The sequence below is a fragment of the Tamandua tetradactyla genome, chromosome 2, assembly GCF_023851605.1.
Source record: "Tamandua tetradactyla isolate mTamTet1 chromosome 2, mTamTet1.pri, whole genome shotgun sequence".
In the NCBI taxonomy this organism is placed as follows: domain Eukaryota; kingdom Metazoa; phylum Chordata; class Mammalia; order Pilosa; family Myrmecophagidae; genus Tamandua; species Tamandua tetradactyla.
Window position 1 is genome coordinate 173935520 of NC_135328.1, and position 19653 is coordinate 173955172.

The 19653-nt window shown below is 38.1% G+C and overlaps 1 protein-coding gene across 12 annotated transcripts in view; it reads left to right on the forward strand.

Annotated features, from left to right (window-relative positions):
- The window catches only part of LOC143674264 (BEN domain-containing protein 5), a 1810590-nt gene that overhangs the window by 1377088 nt on the left and 413849 nt on the right, over window positions 1–19653 (forward strand). For all 12 annotated transcript variants that reach the window (XM_077149723.1, XM_077149722.1, XM_077149726.1 and 9 more), the window contains one exon: window positions 14904–14943. In XM_077149723.1, coding sequence (XP_077005838.1) covers window positions 14904–14943 — 40 coding nt within the window. The remainder of the gene's footprint in view (window positions 1–14903; window positions 14944–19653) is intronic.

The following is a 19653-nucleotide window of genomic DNA, read 5'->3' on the forward strand; positions in this document are numbered from 1 at the left end:
GAGGTACCAAAAGTGCCAGGTAAATGCCAGGTTATACTTATATAGCAGAACATCTCAAAATCTAGAAATAACAATTAAACCTCTGGACTAAATGTGACTGCCATAAGAACTTAAATCTAGGCCCCAAGTTTTCTTATAAGTACTTTCTAAAAGAGACCATGCAATATTTGTTCTTTTGTTTCTGGCCTATTTCTCATCACATAATGTCCCCCAGGTTCATTCGCCTTACAAACGCGTTCCTTTCTGTAGCCTCACAATATTCAATCATATGTATACACCACAGTTTGCCATTCTAATTCTCAGTCAATGTAACTTTCAGCCACCTTCATCAATTGGGTATCATGTATAATGTCGAAAGTCAACAATCCATGCCTCACATTATCCTCATTTACTTGTGCAATAATCAACACTCTCAATTTTAGACAAATTTTCATTGCTCCTGAGAGAAGAATAACCAATAAATACACCCTCACCAAATAGAAAATCCTAACATCCCTTTAACTCTTGTTTCCATCCCCCCAATTATTTATCCCTGGTATTGCTGTGGTTTAGTTGATGTCTTCTTGTTAAACATAAACCATAGCATGCAATAGTAGTTTACCCCCATGCCCCTCTATTGTTTATTCTTTGTACAAGATTCATACTTTTGAAGTAGTTTATGCAAGAACTTATTTATATTTGTAGTATTAATTGGTAGGATACATGGCACTATACATCCCCTTTCAATAATGTTCACCTTCAGTATGTCAATATTACCTATATTGCCACTAATGAACTGCCTTTCTTCTATCCATTCCCTTACATTTAAGTTCAACCTCATAAGCTAATCATCCACCCATCACTAACTTCTGTGTATCTCTATGTTCCCTATATTTTATATTATAAGCCTCTGAGTTTACCTTTACAAGAGTCATAAGAGCAAAATCATACATTATTGATCCTTTTGTGTTTGGCTTATCTCACTTAAGCATATGTCCTCAAGGTTTATCCATGTTGCCATATGCTTCAGCACCTCATTTCAGATTATTGCTGCATAATATTCTGTCGTATGTATGTACCACATTTTGTTTATCCATTCATGTGTTAATGGGCATTTGGATGTTTCCATCTTTTGATAATGGTAAATAACACTGCTTTGAACCATAAATGTGTAAATTGTCTATTTCTGTCACTTCTTTCATCTCTTCTGGGTATATACTGAGGACTGGTATTGCTGGGTCATAGGCCAGTTCGATATTTGGTTTTCTAAAGAACTGCCAAACAATCTTCCAAGCTGGCTGTACCATTATATATTCCCACCAGTAGTGCATAAGTGTTCCAATTTCTCCACATCCTTTCCAACATTAGTAGTTTCCTATTTGTTTAATAACAGCCATTCTTATAGGTGTGAGGTGATATCTCATTGTAGTCTTGATCTGCATTTCCCTTATAACTAATGAAAATGAGCATCTTTTCATGTGCTTTTTAGCCATCTCTATTTGCTCTTCAGAAAAATGTCTATTTATATCTTTAGCCCATTTTATAATTGGGTTGTTGGTTCTTTTGTTGTTGAGTTGCATAATTTCTTTATGTATACAGGATATAATACCTTTATTCAATATGTGGTTTCCTAATATCTTCTCCCATTAAATTGGCTGCCTCTTCACCTTTTTGACAAAGTCTTTTGAGACACAGAAGCATTTGATTTTGAGGAGCTCCCAATTTATCTATTTTTTCTTTCTTTACTTGTGCTTTGAGTATAAAGTTTAGGAAGCTATCTCCTCTTACTAGGTCTTGAAGATGTTTCCCTATATTCTCTTCTAGGAGTTTTATGATACTGGCTGTTATTTTTAGGTTTTGATCCACTTCTGGTTAATTATAGTATAGGTTTTAAGGTAAGGGTCCTGTTTCATACTCTTGGCTATTGATATCAAGTTCTCCCATGCCCATTTATTGAAAAGACTATTCTACCCCAGTGGAAGATCAATTCCCATATATTTGGTGATCTATTTCTGCATTCTGAATTTGATCCCATTGATCAGTACTTCTATCTCTGTACCAGTACCATGATGTTTTGACCACTGTGGTTTTATAATAAGGTTTAAAATCAGGAAGTATTTATCGTTTTTCTTTTTTAGTATTATATTTAGCTGTCCAAGGTCTCCTTCCCTTCCAAATGAATTTGATAACTAGCTTTTCCAAGTCTTCAAAGTAGGTTATTGGAACTTTGATTAGTATTGCATTGAATCTGTAGATCAATTTGGGTAGAATTGACATCTTAACTGCATTTAACCTTCCTGTCCATGAGCAGGGGGTGTCTTTCCATATATTTAAATATTCTTTGATTTTTTTTAGCAATATCATGTAGTTTTCCATGTACAGGTCCTTTACATCCCTGGTTAAGTTTCTTCCTAGATACTTGATTCTTTTTGTTGCTATTTTGAATGGAATTTTTTCCTTAACTATCTCCTCTTCAGTTAGGTTATTGCTTGTTTATAGAAAATTACTGATTTTTGCACATTAATCTGGTATCCTACCACTTCACTGAATTTATTAGCTCAAGAAGTTTTATCATATTTTTTACTTCTTCCTTTCTGATTTGTATGCCTTTTATTTCTTTTTCCTGCCTGATTGCTCTAGCTAGAACTTCTAGTACAGTGTTGAATGATAGTGGTGACCAAGGGCATCTTTGTCTCATTCCTGATCCTAGAGGGGAAGGCTTTCAGTCTCTTCCTATTAGTACAATGCTGGCTATAGGTTTTTCATATATACCTTTCATTGTATTGAGGAAGTTTCCTTTAATTCCTACCTTCTGAACTGTTTTTATCAGAAAAGGATGTTGAGTTTTATTGAATGTTTTTTTCAGCATCAGTTAAGATGATCAAGTAATTTTTCCCCTTTTGATTTGTTAATGTGCTGTATTACATTGACTGATTTTCTTGTGTTGAACCACCTTGTATTCCTGATAGAAACCCTACTTGATCTTGATGTATAGTTCATTTAATGTATTGTTGGATTTGATTTGCTAGTATTTTGTTGAGAGTTTTTGCATCTATACTCATTAGGGAGATAGGCCTGTATTTTTTCTTTCTTATATCATCTTTACCTGGTTTTGGTATTAAAGTGATGCTAGCTTCATAAAATGAGTTAGGTAGTGTTCCTTTTTCCTCAGTTTTTTTTTGGCAAGAATTTGTACAGGATTGGTGTTAGTTCTTTTTGGAATGGTTAATATAATTCCCCTGTGAAGCCATCTGGCCCTGGGCTTTTCTTTGTAGGAAGATTTTTGATAACTGATTAAATAAATCTCTTCTCTTCTATTTCTCCTTGAGTTAGTGTAGCTTGTTTGTGTGTTTCTAGGAATTTGTCCATTTCATCTAAGTTGTCTAGTTTGTTGGCATTGGTTGTTCATAATATCCTCTTATGATTGTTTTTTATTTCTTCAGGGCCCATGGTAATGACCCCTCTCTCATTTCTAATTTTGTTTATTTGCATCCTCTTTTTCTCTTTTTCAGCTTAGCTAGGGGTTCACTGATTTTACTGATTTTCTCAAGGAACCAATTTTGATTTTATTGATTCTATTTTATTTGTTTGTTCTCTAATTCACTTAATTCTGCTTTAATCTTTGTTATTTCTCTTCTTCTGTTTTGGGGGGTTTAGTTTGCTGTTCCTTCTCAAGTTTCTGCAAGTGAGCAGTTAAGTCCTTAAGGTGTGCTCTTTCTTCTTTTGTAATATAGATATTTAGGGCAATAAATTTCCCTCTTAGCACTGCCTTTGCTGCATTCCATAAGTTCTGATATGCTGTATTCTCATTTTCATTAATGTCCAGATATTTACTGATTTCTCTAGCAATTTCTCCTTTGACCCACTGGTTGTTTAAGAGTGTATTATTTAATCTCCATATATTTGAGAAAGTTCTGGCTCCTTGGTGGTTATTGATTTCCAGCTTCATTCTGTTGTGATCATAGAAAGTGCTTTGAATAATTTCAATCTTTTTAAACTTATAAGGACCCATTTTATACCCCTACATATGATCTATCCTGAAGAACATCCCATGAACACTAGAGAAGAATGTATATCCTGGTGTTTTGAGGTGTCACAATTTATATATGTCTGTTAGGTCTAATTCACTTATCAGATTGTCTAAGTTCTCTACTTCCTTGTTGATCCTTTGTCCAGTTGTTCTGAAGAAAAGAGTTATATATTTTAGTCTCCCTCTATTATTGTCGAAATGTTTATTGTATCCTACAGTTTTGCCGATGTTGCCTCATGTACTTTGGAGCTCCTTGATTGGGAACATAAACATTAATATGTAGTGTCCTTCTTTATCTCTTATGATGCCTTTACATTTGAAGTCTATTTTGTCTGATAGTAGCATAGCTACTCTTGCTTACTTTTGGTTATAGCTTGCTATGGAACATCTTTTTTCATCTTTTTGGTTTCAAATGTTCATATCCTTGGGTCTAAGATGAGTCTCTTGTAAGCAGCATATAGATGAATCATATTTCTTAATCCATTCTGCCAATCTGTATCTTTTAATTGGTGAGTTTAGTCCATTAACACTCAAAGTTATTATTGTAAAGGCATTTCTTGAATCTACCATCTTATCTTTGGTTTTTATTTGTCAGATCTATATATTATTTTCCCTCTTTCTTTGTTTATCCTCTAAGTTACCCTTATCAGTACTCTTAGATTCTGTGACCTCCTCCAGACCTCCCTCTCCTAACTTTTTTTTCAGCTGACAGAACTTCCTTTATTATTTCTTGTAGGGCCAGTCTCTTCTTGACAAATTCTCCCCATATTTGTCTGTCTCTGAAAAATTTAATCTCTCCCTCACTTTTTTTTATACTATGTGACTCCACCTCCATGGCAAGGGTAAAGACAAAATCAAAGGCCTACAACATAGAACATAGGGGACCTAAAGGAGCATAGAAGCCAGAGATGGGTGAATGGCCAGCCAATGTGGCCTAACGTATATGTGAGGGAACAGATAGAAGTGAAGGCAGATCTCCAGTGGGACCACTGCCTTCTCACCTCCATATTGCCTTTGAGTAGTCTGAACTCAGTCTTATGTGCTTTCTCTTATATGTGGTGAATTGCCTTTCTCTTGCCACTTTCAGGATTTTCTGCTTCTCTTCAACATCTGACAGACTGTTTAGTATGTATCTTGGAGTAGGCCTATTTGGATTTATTCTATTTTGGGTTCTTTGGGCTTCTTTGATTTGCATATTTATGTCTTTAATAAGGGTTGGGAAATTTTTTCACCATTATCTCTTCAACTAATCTTCTTAGTCCTTTACTATTCTCTTCTCCTCCTTGCAGACTGATGATTCTTATATTTGTGCACTTCACTTTGTCCATCATCTCCCTAAGATCTGATTCAAAATTTCCCATCTTTTTTGCCATCTGTTCTTTTGTGCTTTCAAATTCAATTGTTCTGTCCTCTAGTTTGCTTATTCTTTCTTCTTTCTCTTCAAATCTGCTATTGTATGTCTTTAATATATTTTTATTTGGTCTACAGCATCTTTCATCTCTGTGATATCTATTATTTTTCTGCTTATTCTTTCAAATTCTTCTTTAGGCTCTTCTGTTGTCTTCTTGATATCCTTTATGTAGTTATCCAACACACTGGATTTATTTCAGAGAGTTGTATGAACATCTTTGATTAGTTGTTCCAAAGTCTGTGTCTCCTCCAGTGCTTTAATTTGGTCATTTGGCTGGGTCATACCTTCTTACATGTTCATATGCTTTGTGATTTTCTGCTGACTTTGAGGCATTTAATTATCTTGATAGGATTACCTTGGATGTTGATTTGCTTAAGTCATCTAAGGTTTCGGATTTACATTGAAAGTCTCCTTTTGTCTTGGTTAGTCAGTAATACCCTGCCAAACCAAGGCCCAGACCTCAGGCAGGGACTCTACTTGAGGATCTGTTTGTAGCTTGCCAAACTGCACTTTCTATTTCTTCCCAGTAGATTGGACTCTTTGGTCTCTTCTTCCCCTCAAGCCCACCTCTCCTCGACTATGGCAGCCAGGTGAGCTGGTTCTCTGCATCTCAACTCCTCAGCTTTGTCATCTAGGACCTCCCTATATATTATAGAAGGCCCTTTCAGGTCACTTGCATGCAGAACCATTGTTCTGGTCATTTTTCTGTCACTTCTCTAGCTGTTCCTTGAGCAGGAGAAACTCAGCCTATCCTATTCCACCATCTTCCCGGAAGTCTTCTCCTGTTCTTTCTTAAAAGTTGGCCCCAATTCCTCAGTGAAAAGTAAAATAATTCCAATTCTTTAGGAGCCACTTCAATTACTATCTCTTGAAGGAAGTCCTCCTGGTAACTCCTAAGTTAAAGCCAATTAATTAATTAATTGCATGACCTTGTAAGTAGAACTATTTCATAACTAAATTCCTCCCCATCCTCTACTTCACCACCACATTTTCCTTTCCTTAACAGCTTTTTCTGGGGATATAACATTTTCTAGGCACTTGGATATAGATATAAATTCTTTTTCCACTCTACTGAAAGATGAAATCATGCAAACAGTATAAAACAATGTGACAAGTGACTACTTCATCTGAGTCTACAAATGAAATGTTGTGACTTAGTCAAAACATGAAAAGGAATAATTTATAATTATGCAACTTGCTGTAGTAACGACCAAAGTATCACACCTTCAACAACCTTCTTGAAACCCTACCAGGTACATGGAGATTACCAAAATGTGGAAAAAATCAGCTTCTGACCTTGGAGGATAAGGCAAAAGTTAGGAAATGGAGAGAGAGAGCTAGAGGTGGGGAGAGAGACTAATGCATAAACACTTGACTATAATGTAAGACACAGTTAAATCAATTGTTTCTATGCTATGAAACTCATAAGTACACTGGGTGGACATTTTTCATCTGTGCATGTATTTTCTCCAGACTTGAGCTTCACCCACTGTTACTTTAGATTCCATTTCTGTTCTTGAAGATGCCCACATGATCTCATATGACTGTTGAGGAGGATGGAGAAATACAGTCTGTCCCGGCATGTGGTCTTCTGACTCATGGCTGAAACATCCTCCCTCTCCCTATTTTATGACACTTGGGAAGGTGAAATCCTCCTGCATGAATCCCCATCTAATGTTTCAGGGTGGTAGCATGGGTTGTGTGCCGCTTTTCTCCAGCAAGACTGAGGGTTTTTCCCTCCTTAAAAACCTGTTATTGTATCACTTAACATATTTAGACAGAGTCGACTCTGCCATGCAAAGTGCTAGGCACAAGAGATAAAACAGAGATTTTAATACTGTGCTTTTCTTTCATGGTACTTAGAATATAATGGAATGACATTAATCAAATATGAACACAGGTTAATATAGAATTTCAAACAATGAACACTGTGAAGTTAAAATATAAAAGATCACACAAGCTGTAGTTTCTACCACTCTCCTGTGTACAGAGGCTGTTCTATGTGTACAGCACCAGCCACCACAGCTCAGACTGTTCCTCTGCTTAGAAACCAGGAATCAGCCAAGATTTTTTGCCTCATCCTTCACAACTAACTCATCTTAGATATAACTGAGCATAGGCTTCAGAGGCAAACAACACGGACTCAAATGCAGGTTTTTCCACTCAGCAGCTGTGACCTCAGGCAAGTAACCTAACCTCTCTGAGCCTCAGTTTATTCATTTGTGAAGAGGAGCAATAATGCCTGCCTCAAAAGATTATTGTGAGGGTTGACACGTAGTAAGTGCTCAGCAAATGGTAACGACTGCAGCCACTTATATGATCAATTCTACTCCCAATCCAAATTGTCTTTGAAATTTTGTGTGTTCCTCTCCATTTCTACTTGTTCTGATTTTGTGCAGGCCAACAGAGGCTGAACTAAGATGCTCCTTTAAGCTGCCAAGGGGATGAAAGCCATTTGCATTCCTGACTTTTCCAATAACAGGAAGCTACAGGAGCATAAAGTACTCAGCAAAATATATTGAAGCAATCTCATATGGGCAGTCCCAGATTTTGCCTGCTACCATACTTTGCTTCCCATTCTCAGGTTCCCCAGAGAAGACAGTGGAGGTAGGATGGTGGGGATGACATCCAGGAATCATCCAATGGCCTGGAGGGAAACTTTGAACAATAATCATAGCACCTTGCACTTTTCTCATATCTTTCTTTGGAGCAATTATCATACTGAAATTAATTTTTTTACTTTGTGGTTATTTGCTTAATGACTGTCTTCCTTTCTTCACAGTTAGCTAGCTCTTTGAAAACAAGGGCTGTGTCTTTCTCACTCTATACCAACAAAGATGCCTAGTACAGAGTTGATGCTCAATTGATATTTTTTGAATTAATAAACAAATAGTCATGGAGTGAAGGCAAAGTGCTATCTGGGAAAATCATGTTGCACCTCAGTTGTTCAGCATAAGGATAGATAGAAAAGGAATACTATCAAGGGCAGGAGCCAGGTAATGTGGATGCAGATAATGTGGTGGTATGCAGAACTGTCAGGCAAATAGAAGGCTTGTGTCCCAGTTCAAGGATGTGAACATGAACTCAGTGCTTTTGAGATAGTATTTCCCAAGCATTCATAAACCTGCTCCCTTTCCCCATCAAGGTTGTCTGGCCCTTCCCCACTCCTTCCTTGCCAGATGAGAGCCTGTCTTCTGAATATCACACCAATGAACACGTTATGTCCACTTTTATTCTCTGAGGTTTGTTTATGAAAATAATAAGTATGTTTGTTCTGCAAATATGAAATAATATATAATGTAAAAACTTCTTTTTCAAATAGCACATAAAACTATGGCAATTTTGACACCTTCCTTATATGCCAAGCTAAGAAATCTAGTCTTTATCAAAACTGCAGTGAGAACCATTAAATTTAATTCTAAAAGAAAGGAGCAAATTTAGTTTGGGGATGACCAATCCTGTGGTCACTGAGAAGGCTAAACTGAAATAGGTGGCAAGGAAAGCCAGCCCCCTATCAGATGTTTTCAAGGGAACAGACTGAGCTTGGGAATAGGGCAGAGAGGGAACATGAAATCTCCAGATGCCTAGACAGTGTTTATGACTGTGTGGGTGGGAAGTGGGGAAGAGGACTGAGGAGAGAAAGGAGTTGCAGGAGAGGGAGGGTCTTGAGCCCTGAAGCCAAACCATATGCATTTGCCTCTGGGACCCCCATTTCTGAAGAGTATTGGTCCCCAGGTCTTCCCCATGGAGGCTTGCTTTTGGAATGACAGGAGAATACACAGGGATTACTGGTGCCCTAGTTTAAATCTCCAGTCTGTACAGTGAAAGACTGACTTTCCCAAATAGCTATCCTGCACAAAACACACAAAGCAAAACAGAACACATAATCAGCAACTATTCTCTTCTACCATGCAGAACTTCACACATCAAACCAGCCCTTGAGCTCCCAGAACACCATGTCCCTTCTCATTCTGGGAAGTAATTGTGATGTAGTCGTGACCAAAATGTAAAGTCCATTTTTAACCATAGTCTCAGAATTACCCATCCAGATGAAGAAGGCCAAATTCTCTGTGGCTCAGTCACTGAATTCACAAGACAGAAATAGATAGGGGGTTGATAAAAATTATACATGCAGTGTATGAATGTGTGTGTGTGTGTGTGTATAGTTGTATATCCATGGAGGAGGGTCTCTTCTCATGGCCAATTCAGCGGGACCCTGTCAAGTTGTCATCTTGGTGATAGGATATCAGCAGATCTGAACTAGAGCATCATCTATGGATTACTGAACTAGGCCCTAAATAAAGAGAACCCAGCCCCTGCCCTCTAGGAGGCCACATAACGAATGGAGAGGATGGAGGAGTAGACAGGCAATGGAAATGCAATGTGACAGTATTCTGATGGGAAAAATCAAGGGGCTAAGGACAAGATCCAGTCCAGCTTTGGCAGGTCAAGAAAGGCTTTGCAGAAGTGGTGACACGTGAGTTCAGAGCTAAATAAAACTAGGAATTAGCCAGACAAAGCAGGTTTAGTATAGGATTGCTGTTCCAAGTAGGGAACAATATGTGCTAATGTCTAGCGGTAAAAGAGCTGCAAAAATGGGGAACTTAAGTAGTTCATTGTGGCTGGAGCTCAGAGTCCAAGAGATGAAAAGGAAGGAGCCAGGTCATGGAAGTCTTTCAATATTAGCTAAGGGGTTAGACTTTAGCCTATAGGAACCCCTGATGAATTTTATGATGTGCATTCTAGAAAGTTCATTCTAGCTGCAATTGGAAGGATGAACCAGAGGGGTCACAACTAGGAGCAGAGAAACCAGTTAAGAGAATACTGTAGAAAGCTAAATGTCAGAGGGTGAAGACTCAGTCTGAGTCTGAGTAGGACAGAGCTAGGCCAGGACTCAGAAGTCCTAGCTCTCACCCATTATATTCTCCACATTGCCTGTTGCCTCACTGATGAGAACAATCTTCCGCTTTCCTTCAACTTAACATAATGTTGCACAAGATTAAATGTACTTCGTTTACTTCATTTACTATATATAAATATAATCTCATTAAATACATGTATATAGTGAGACAGATAACAAAAAAATAGAACAAACTGTTAACTATGGTTCTCTTTATGGAGTCATGATTCAGCAAGTACCATACTGCAGCTAAACACAATAACAAGGGTGAGCTCTTTCTGTATGCCCATGGAATCCCGCTTTTCCCAGGGAAGGCTGGTTGGTTACAAAGCTTACACAACCAGGAGTCCACATATCAACTCCTAAATGACCCAACCCAGCCAACCCATATTACATAGTTTTGGACACGCATTCTGTCTAGGTGTGGAATTCCTTGGCCTTAGAAGACATGCCCCCTCAACACACACGCACACATACGAGCATGCACACTACCACTGTCACACATTTGAAGCCTCTGCTTTTCCTAAGACTTGTTTTTGGTCAGCTGGTGATTCAGCTGCTCAGGTTTCAGCCAGTAGAGCCTGCTAGCCTAGTAAACCTGCCGTCTGCCTCACTGACTTTCATTTCCTCATGATAATATTGCATATTCTACCACCCAGGCAGTTAGGACAAGGTAATATTTCACTATAAAAGGCCCTTATCTCTCTCTGTTGATTACTAATTGGAATGATTTGCTAATTCTTTATGTCCAAGATGCCCCCTATATATGTAACTGATTATACATTATTGATAAAATTCCAAAAATCATGTGCCTCTTATTTTTACAAATGCCATAGTTTCCACTGGCAATCCCATAGGATTATGCTAAACACTATTTAGTAATGAAAGTTTTCATTTTCAATTAATTCCTTTTGTACTTGAAGGAATTTTTAGATATACCAGTTTTGTAGTTAAATTTTTTTGCCCTGTGATTCTTGAACTTACATTTTTGTTTTCGCACAGACTTTGCAATTCTATTTTAAGAGCTACAGGTTAAAACAGTAGCCTGCACTTTCCTGTTTGTGTCACTAGGTGGTACACATATATGCCAGTGAACTGTAGGCTAAATGGGCTTGTCTCCAGGTTAGATTTAATTCATCACCACAGGTGAGATTCAGACAGCAGAATCTGTAGGAGCCCAGGTGAGATAGTGATCCTATAGGCTTGAGTAAGGAAAGGAAAATCTTAGAAAAGGAGGTGGGCAGATAGCATTGCTGGCTACAGAAATCATGGGTACAAAAACATAAAAGCAAAACAAAGTAAAAACACTACAAAGATGTGGCAGAAGAAAAGGGCTTGCTTACCTTCCAAGTTGGTTGATTCCTACTTAATAGGGTCATTGCAGAGGGAATAAGGAAATATTTAGCAATTTGAATTAGACCAAACATTCCTTCTGGGCCTTTGTGCTGGGCCTGGAAGCAGAGATGAAATGACATAGCCTTGTCTTCAATAATAGCCTAGTGAGAGAGACATACAAGGAAACAGGTAACTAAACAGAATATAGTATAAAAGATAGGTTTTAAAAGATGCATTGGAAGAATAAGGTGTGAAATACTCATTCTGCTCTGAGAATTGGAAGCAACGGAGGTGGGGTTTGAAACTTGGCATGCAGAGAAGATTTTAAAGAGGTCTTGAAAAGTGAAGGGGAATCTCCATGAAGATTATAAGAGGTTGGCTATTGAGAACAGCATGAGCAAAGGTATGGAGGCTTGAAAGGATAACACGTATTCCAGGAATGGTTCAGCTGAGTTCAGCAGGTGCTTACTGAGGACCACAGACTGGTGTAACAAAGATGAATAAAAGATGTTCCAGGTTCTCAAGATGCTCCTCATCTAGTGGGGAAGACTCACACATGCCCAGATAATTGCAATGTGAGAATATAGCTCAAAATGGTTCCTTTTAATTTCTGACGCTGTCCTTTGAGTCCCTAGTGTCCCTGCTTCAAGGATTCTCAGGGAGCTCTTTGTACCAGAAGAGGGAGCCCACAAACACAGTACCTGGCTGCATCTGAGTTACAGAGTCCCTGAAGGTATTTCACTTTCACGCTCTTCAGTTGTAAAGTTTGAAGCCAGAGTTGTACAAGTTATCTAAAGCCACCCAGTGGAGTCAGGACACAAGCCTAGGCCTTCCTGACTCCTGTCAGAATCTCATCTCTCTGTTTTCTACTGAACCCTTGGCACAAAGGCATCATTTAAAGATAGCTCTTAATTAGGAAATAAACACTTTCAAATAGATAAACCTCCTTCACCAACCGATATTATTCTAAGCTCAAGCTTACAGGAAAAGAGGACACATTGAATTCTCCCCTCACTTGAGGGAAATGCCAAGCCACACAGGTTGGCCTTGGCAAAGGCAGCTTCAGCCATTTGAATCATTGGCCTACTTCTGTTTGGGGGAAGGAAAGCAGCTTGGCTTCAGCATTCCTTCCAGCCCACATGCGTGGGTGTGTGTTTCATTTCAGTATGAGGATGTGTGTTCACAGTGTAGGTCAATGACATCTTGGAGTTGCACTGTTTTCCTTGAAATGTCAACTGGAATGAGTTATGAGTTGGCAGTAAAACAGGGATGAGTAATTGAGAAGACTCTGAAAAAGACACAGACTTGCTTTTAGGCCCATGCAAAGTTAGTAAAGTGGAGATTCAAAGATCTTAAAGAGATTTTGAATGGGAGAGTCCAGATTAAATGAAAGAGGAGGGTAACCATAATGGTGAGGAGATTTGAGACAATGACCTATGAGGAAAGCACAAGGGAAATGGAAATAGTTAGCCTGAAGAGAAGATAACACAGATCTTCAAACTTTTGTCATGGGCAGCTACACAAAAATAGTAATTGTGTAATAAGGAAGCCACTTTCAGTCCTGCTCAAAGTAAAGCTGTCTAACCAATAAGGAGTTCTGTGCTTTCCATCAAGAAAAGGGATGAAACAGAAGCAGTTCATACAGCTAATGGGACATTGCAGAGGGCATTCCTGCCCTGGTGGCAGGTCAAGCTCAATAACCTCTGAGCTCAAGTATTTGTGATTAAATGAAAAGGGAAGAGGCAGCTTATATAAACCAAGGGCCACATGGTAATAATAAAAAGAAGAAGAGGAGGAGGAGGAAGAAGAAGAAGAAGAAGGAAGAAAGAAAAACAGTAATAATAACATCAATACTAAGTATCTCTTTTTACTGAGCACCTATTAAATACTAGGTATCATGCTAGGTGATTTATGTGCATTGTCATATTTTGGGCTTTAGTGCCAGGATTCAAACTAATTAAATTCTCATCTGGGGTCTTCTGTTTAATGAAGGTATGGTCTTGGGCAGTTAGTTTCTCCTCTCTGAACCTCATGTTCCTCCTCTGTACAACACTCACCCTGTAGGATTACCAAAAGTATGAAATGAAATGGCATACCAAAGTGCCTAGATGGTACCCAAACAGTGTTGCTCCCTTTCACTTTTATACTTATGCAGAACTCAGGAAGTCATTCTTGGAGAAAGGTAAGATGAGAAGTGAAATAAATACAAGGGAGATTAAATACAAGAGATCCACTGGATGAAATACTAGGTAATCAGAAGCACCTGCAATGTGAGAAAGTTCCCTGGAGTGGTAGTTCCCAAAGTCAACTTTGTTTGGACTCCTTTAAGAAAAAGAAAATAGACTTCTGGTGCTATTTATGGAAAATTGAGTGTAGGAAAGAGAAAGAGGTCAGTAGGAAGACTTGGGCTTCAGGGATCTTTACTCTGCCTTCAAGGAAGTTACTCACTGCTGCCCCACCCCTAATCTTCCTTACCCACTTCTCTGCAATCTGGTTGCCATAATATTCAGTCTAGGACAGAGCTTCACAGTGGTTGTGCCATGATAGGAGACAGGCCTGTTGAGATGTTGATCACCTCAGCTCTTGGGATGGCCAAGGCCAATTGTTTACAAACATAAGTAGCCTCAATGATATACTCTAGTTAGCCAGACAAATAGTTTCTATAAAAGCTGTGGATTCATTTAGAGAAAGAATCATCAGCAATTGAAATTGTCATAGCACTGCTGAGCAAGCATAGTTTGCTGAGCAGCCCAGGCATATTTTGGTCAGAAAGGACTATCAGAAGAGTGGCAATGACCTGAGGACCCAAGGTAGGGAGGCTGTCAGTATTCCAGACAGTCACCAGTGCAGCCCTGTAGCCACTGTGAGCAAAGGAGAAATCTGAGGCCTCTTGGCTCAGAGGAATGAGCCCATGACTGGGAGTTGGGAAAGGAACTTTTTGGGGCCCTAGGCAAGCCATATCCTTCTCTGGGCCTCATTTTCCCTAAGTATAAAGTAAGTTTGATGGGAAGACCTCTAAGGCCCTCTCAGCTGTGGTTATCTATGCTTCCAAGGACCAAACAAAAAGGATATCTACTCCTTTAGGTCTCTAGGGTGACAGATCTCTTTAGAATTGTGAGTGAACAACACCTCTATAATTTACCCTGCTCTGTGTGTCTGAACACCTACTTTACATGTCCACTCTGTCTATTAACAAAACTATGGCTCTAGCTTGAATCAGCACTCTTATAATGTGTTTTCTTTTGCAGCAACAGCGGCAGCTTGACCTCCTGACAATAACCAACCCCGGTGAGTAGGCACAGCCACTCTGTTTTGATTTTTTCCCTTATTTTCCTGAGCAATGCCTGGATGACTAATCAAATGCAGTTCCTGCCCTCCTCCTCTAACTCCCTGAATGAACAGCAGAATTCCTGTGCCATGAACCCTTCTACTTCTCCCTACCTCCTACCCCATAGGGAGTTCCTTTTCTCCCTAGCTGCTCTGCTACCTCTTGACTCTGAAGATGACAGACCTAATAATCTGGATGTTGCTACATACCCTAGGGCCAGGTTCCCCCTCCTCCAAAATCACTCATTGGATTTAAGTGTCAAGAAAGTGTCCTGGTCTCCTGAGAAATGTTTTAAAATAATGGAGAGTGGGGAAGCTGCTTGAAAGGTGGCATGGAATGAGGGAAGGACAGCTCATGAGAAAGGGTCAGTGTGGAAAAATGATCAGATTCTGGTCAGAATGACTCTCTCACTTCAAGGGAAGGTGAAATCCTCCAACCTGTGGACACAGGCCTTAAAAGGTCCTTTTCTTTTCTCTAAGTCTGGCACCTAGTCTAGTGAGAGGTTGAACACTTAAGTTTTGCTAGATAGCTATTTTACTCTGACTTGGGAACTTGAAGCAAAACTGGAAAATAAGAGATGCATTCTCTCTTGGGACCCAAGGAGATGATGATACCAGCAGGATTAATGAGTATGCAAGAGGAGGTGTGGTCATTCATCTTCATCCAGGGGTGATATTCAAAATTTTTAATAGCCCTGGTGTCCCCCTGCTATGCCAGAGATTAACACTTTGGTTACTGGATTATGGGGAATGGGGTCCTGAGGGAGGGACTACTCTGGCCCAGCAGTCATATGACAGAATTGGGGGACTCAGGGAGTGGCTAATTACCAAACAGTTGTGAGGTATTCTATATTTTAGTATCCTGAATGGTTGTACCACACCAGCCCTACCTTCAGATAAGCTTGCCATGCTGTATCCAGGGGTCATTTAGTTGGCTTAAAAAGACATTGAGAGACCACCCTCTGCAGGCATTATCCTAGCACAAAGGCCAGTTATCTGGTCTATGTAACTTCTAGAGAGTGACTACAAATGTAAAGTGATTCTACCCAGGACAGGTGACCTCCCTGTATTTCTACCTATTAAAGTTCTTTGAACTTGGGACTTTAGAATAGCAAAGATGAACTAGCTTGAAACAATTTTTAATTTACCCCATAGAGTGAGCTAGACTAATGATGAGCATATAGAATTTTCAAATCATGGGCAAGCATAACTAAAGTGTCTCACATGTGTGACCTACCAGTTCCTCTTCACTAAGGTGTTAGTGAGAGATTGTCTTTGTTCTGTCCTGTTTGGTGCTCTCCTGTTCTACTCTACATCTGCTGACCCAGGTTGCCTGCTTATACATCCCAGTCTCATCGGGTCTCTCCCTGATAAGATGCTGAGATATGAATTGGTGAAAGTTCTTAATCTATATTCAGTTGCTTAAAAAGGGAGCTTTCATGCTCTATTAACTGCATTTCCTTTGTGCAGTGTAGTTGTGACTATCCATGTATGCCTTTCAAACAGTTACATGATTGCAAAATGCTAATTACTGCCAAAGTGGGACTGGTTTATAATTCCCTCTCCTTTTCGGTGAGGAAAGAATATCTTCTGTGCCAGAGCTTCCCAACAGTTTATGTCATGACACACTGGTGTGCTGCAGTGGGCTACACATGTGCTAAGATGTTTATCCACTCAATTCTCAGAGACATAGGTAGGACCTAGGAGAGCTAGAAATCTATTCTGGTTCCCCTTACTTTCAGTGTGCCAGACAGATGTTATCCACATGAGCCATGACTCAGAAAGGTTAGGAAGCACTGTTAGAACTTATATTATCTGGACAACTGTATACCTTGTTGAAAAGCTTTCCCCTGTTGTTAACTGTCTCTCACTATCAAATTTACCCCCATTCCTCATCTCACTAGAAGATGCAGATGCTAGCTGTCTGCTTGCTACCTCTCTGGGGCTGCAAGTGGGAGGTACCAGCTTGTCTGCACTCCTCAGGCCGTATTCAGCACAGAACTATAGTCTGATGCTGCCACTCCTCACAGACTAGGAACCTTATGAAATGCTGATTGGAAATTTGGAAGCTCTCAACAATCTATGTGGTATACTCTTTGAAATTTTATTTTGTTTGTTGTGAATAAGTTCAAACATACAAAAGAGAGTAGAGATATAACGAACAGCCCTTTACTCCTCTCTCTCAACCCACGCACCCTGGCTTTATGATATCAATATTATGTTATCTACACTACAGAGTCTCCACTTTTAAATTTATTTGCATAACTAAGACTTTCCTATACTCCTCCCTGTTCACATTGTTCTTCCTTCCCCCTAGAGATAACCACTGTCATGAATTCAATGTTTCTCCATGTTATGTAACCAAAAATATAACTGGTACTATTTTACAAATCCCCATGTATGGTATCATACTGTAAGTGTCATTCTGTAATTTTTTCCCTTCTCATTATTTTATCATAGCAGTTCATTAATTCTAATAGACATGAGCTCTGGTTCATTCATTTTAACTGCTGTATAGTATTGTACATGTGATTATATCACAATTTATTTATCCATTTTGTTGATGGTAATCTAGTTTATCTCCAGTTTTTCTTTTTTGTTTTGCCATTATAAACAATTCTGCTAAAAACATGCTATGTGCATGTTTCCTTGTGCATATGTATTAGAATTTCTCTAAGGTGTATACCTCAGAGAGGAAGTGCTAATTATATACTTCTTCAAATTTAATAATAATGGACTATTGTTTTCCAAAGTAGTTAAACAACTTTACTTTTCCAACAGCAACATATGAGGGTTTCCATTTTCCTGAGCCCTCAACACTATGAATTGGCAGGCTTATATATTTTTACCAGTTACCATAATAGGTATGAAATGGCATGCCATTTTGGACATAATATGAATTTCCCTGATTACTAGTGGAATTCAGTATCTTTTCATATGTTTATAGACCATTTTAGTTGCTTCTGTGAAGTGACTTTTTATAACCTTCATCCACTTTCTATTAGGTTGTTTATTTCGTCTTGATTTCTAAGAGTTATTTATTATTCTGAACATCAATACTTTATCACATATACATTATAAATATCTTCTCTCAGACAGTGGCTTGTATTTTTTTTCAATTTGTTTATGAAGCATTTTGATATATGGATATTTTTTATTTTATTATAGTTGAATTTATCAATCTCTTGCTTTATGAGATTTTCTTTTGTAACTTAAGAATATCCTTTCCTAACTGGCTATCATAAGGATATTCTCCTGTATTTTCTTCTGAAACTTGTCAAGTTTGTTTGTCAAACTCAAATCTTTAGTTTGTTTCATTTAGGGTTAAACTTCGTGTGATGGGAGTTAGGTATTTAATTATTTTTTTATTTACATATAGATAACACATTGTCTTAGATATAAACTTTATCTTGCATTTTCTAACAAAGTTTATAGTTATTCAGAATTTCTGTCCTCCTTTCAGCTACAACAAAGGCCTTAGCATGCTTCAACAACCTAAGGAACACTTCCGTGTCACCACCAGGTTATTATTGTTTATACCAAAAACTATTTTCAACAATAAAAACAGTGAATTATAATAATAAAAATAATCATTTTTATTACCAAGAATTGATTGCTCCTACACAGCTTATGAATTTATGTGTTCTCTTATAACTGAATCCCAAGCTTTCCTGTCACCTTACTAAGTGCATCATTTAATAGCTCTTTTAGTGTCTGTGTATAATCCTTTGATCTATATATGTTCTAATTTTGGCTTCTCTCTGTAATAATAATTTGGCTAGGTATAAAATTCTAATTTGAATCCTTTTGAGGATTTTTTAAATCATTTTCTGGTGTCCATAGTTGCAGATGAGAAGTCTGCTGTTATTTGTTTTTGATGACCTATTTTTTCCTTTGATAGATTTCAAGGTTCTTTTTTGACCATAATCTTCTGCTTTTCACTTTGATGTGTCTAGGTTTGAATTTATTTTTATTTATCTTGTTTGATACACTGAATATACTTTCTACCTGATAATTTATGTCTTTAATTCTGGTAAATTATCAACAAGCTATCTCTTCAAATATACTCCTCCCCCCACCCACTCCTTTGATTCTCTTCTTCATTATATAAATGTTGAATACTCTCAATCTGCTCTCATGATCCTTAACAGATTTTTCATAATATTTATCCTTTTTTTCTTACTGCACTGATTCTGAGTGAGTTCCTCACAAGTATCTTGCAATCATAAATTAACTTTTTTGACCATATCATTTCTAGCCTTTTTTCTTATTTTTTTCAATATTTCAATGACTATGTTTTTTCAAGATTTTTAATTTTGTTCATATCTACCTTTTCTTGTTTTATGTCTGCCTGTTCTGGTTCATAATCTCTTATTCTGTTTTTTTATCTTCATTTGTCTCTTTGAAATTCCTCATATGTTTATTTTAAAATCTCTAACAGTTCTGTAAAATAAGTTTCATATGGAGTGAATTCAAGATCCAATTGCTGATTTTGTTCAGCATCATTTTTAGCATTCAATTCATATGTTTTGAAATTTTAATTTGTAGGCTCACTTTGAGGAGAAAGTTTTCTGATTTTCTGTCTCCACACTCCCTCTTTAAACTCCCACTGTGCTTACATCTGTGTTATGAGTTGTTCAGTTGCTTCTATCCACATCTTCAGTACAGAAC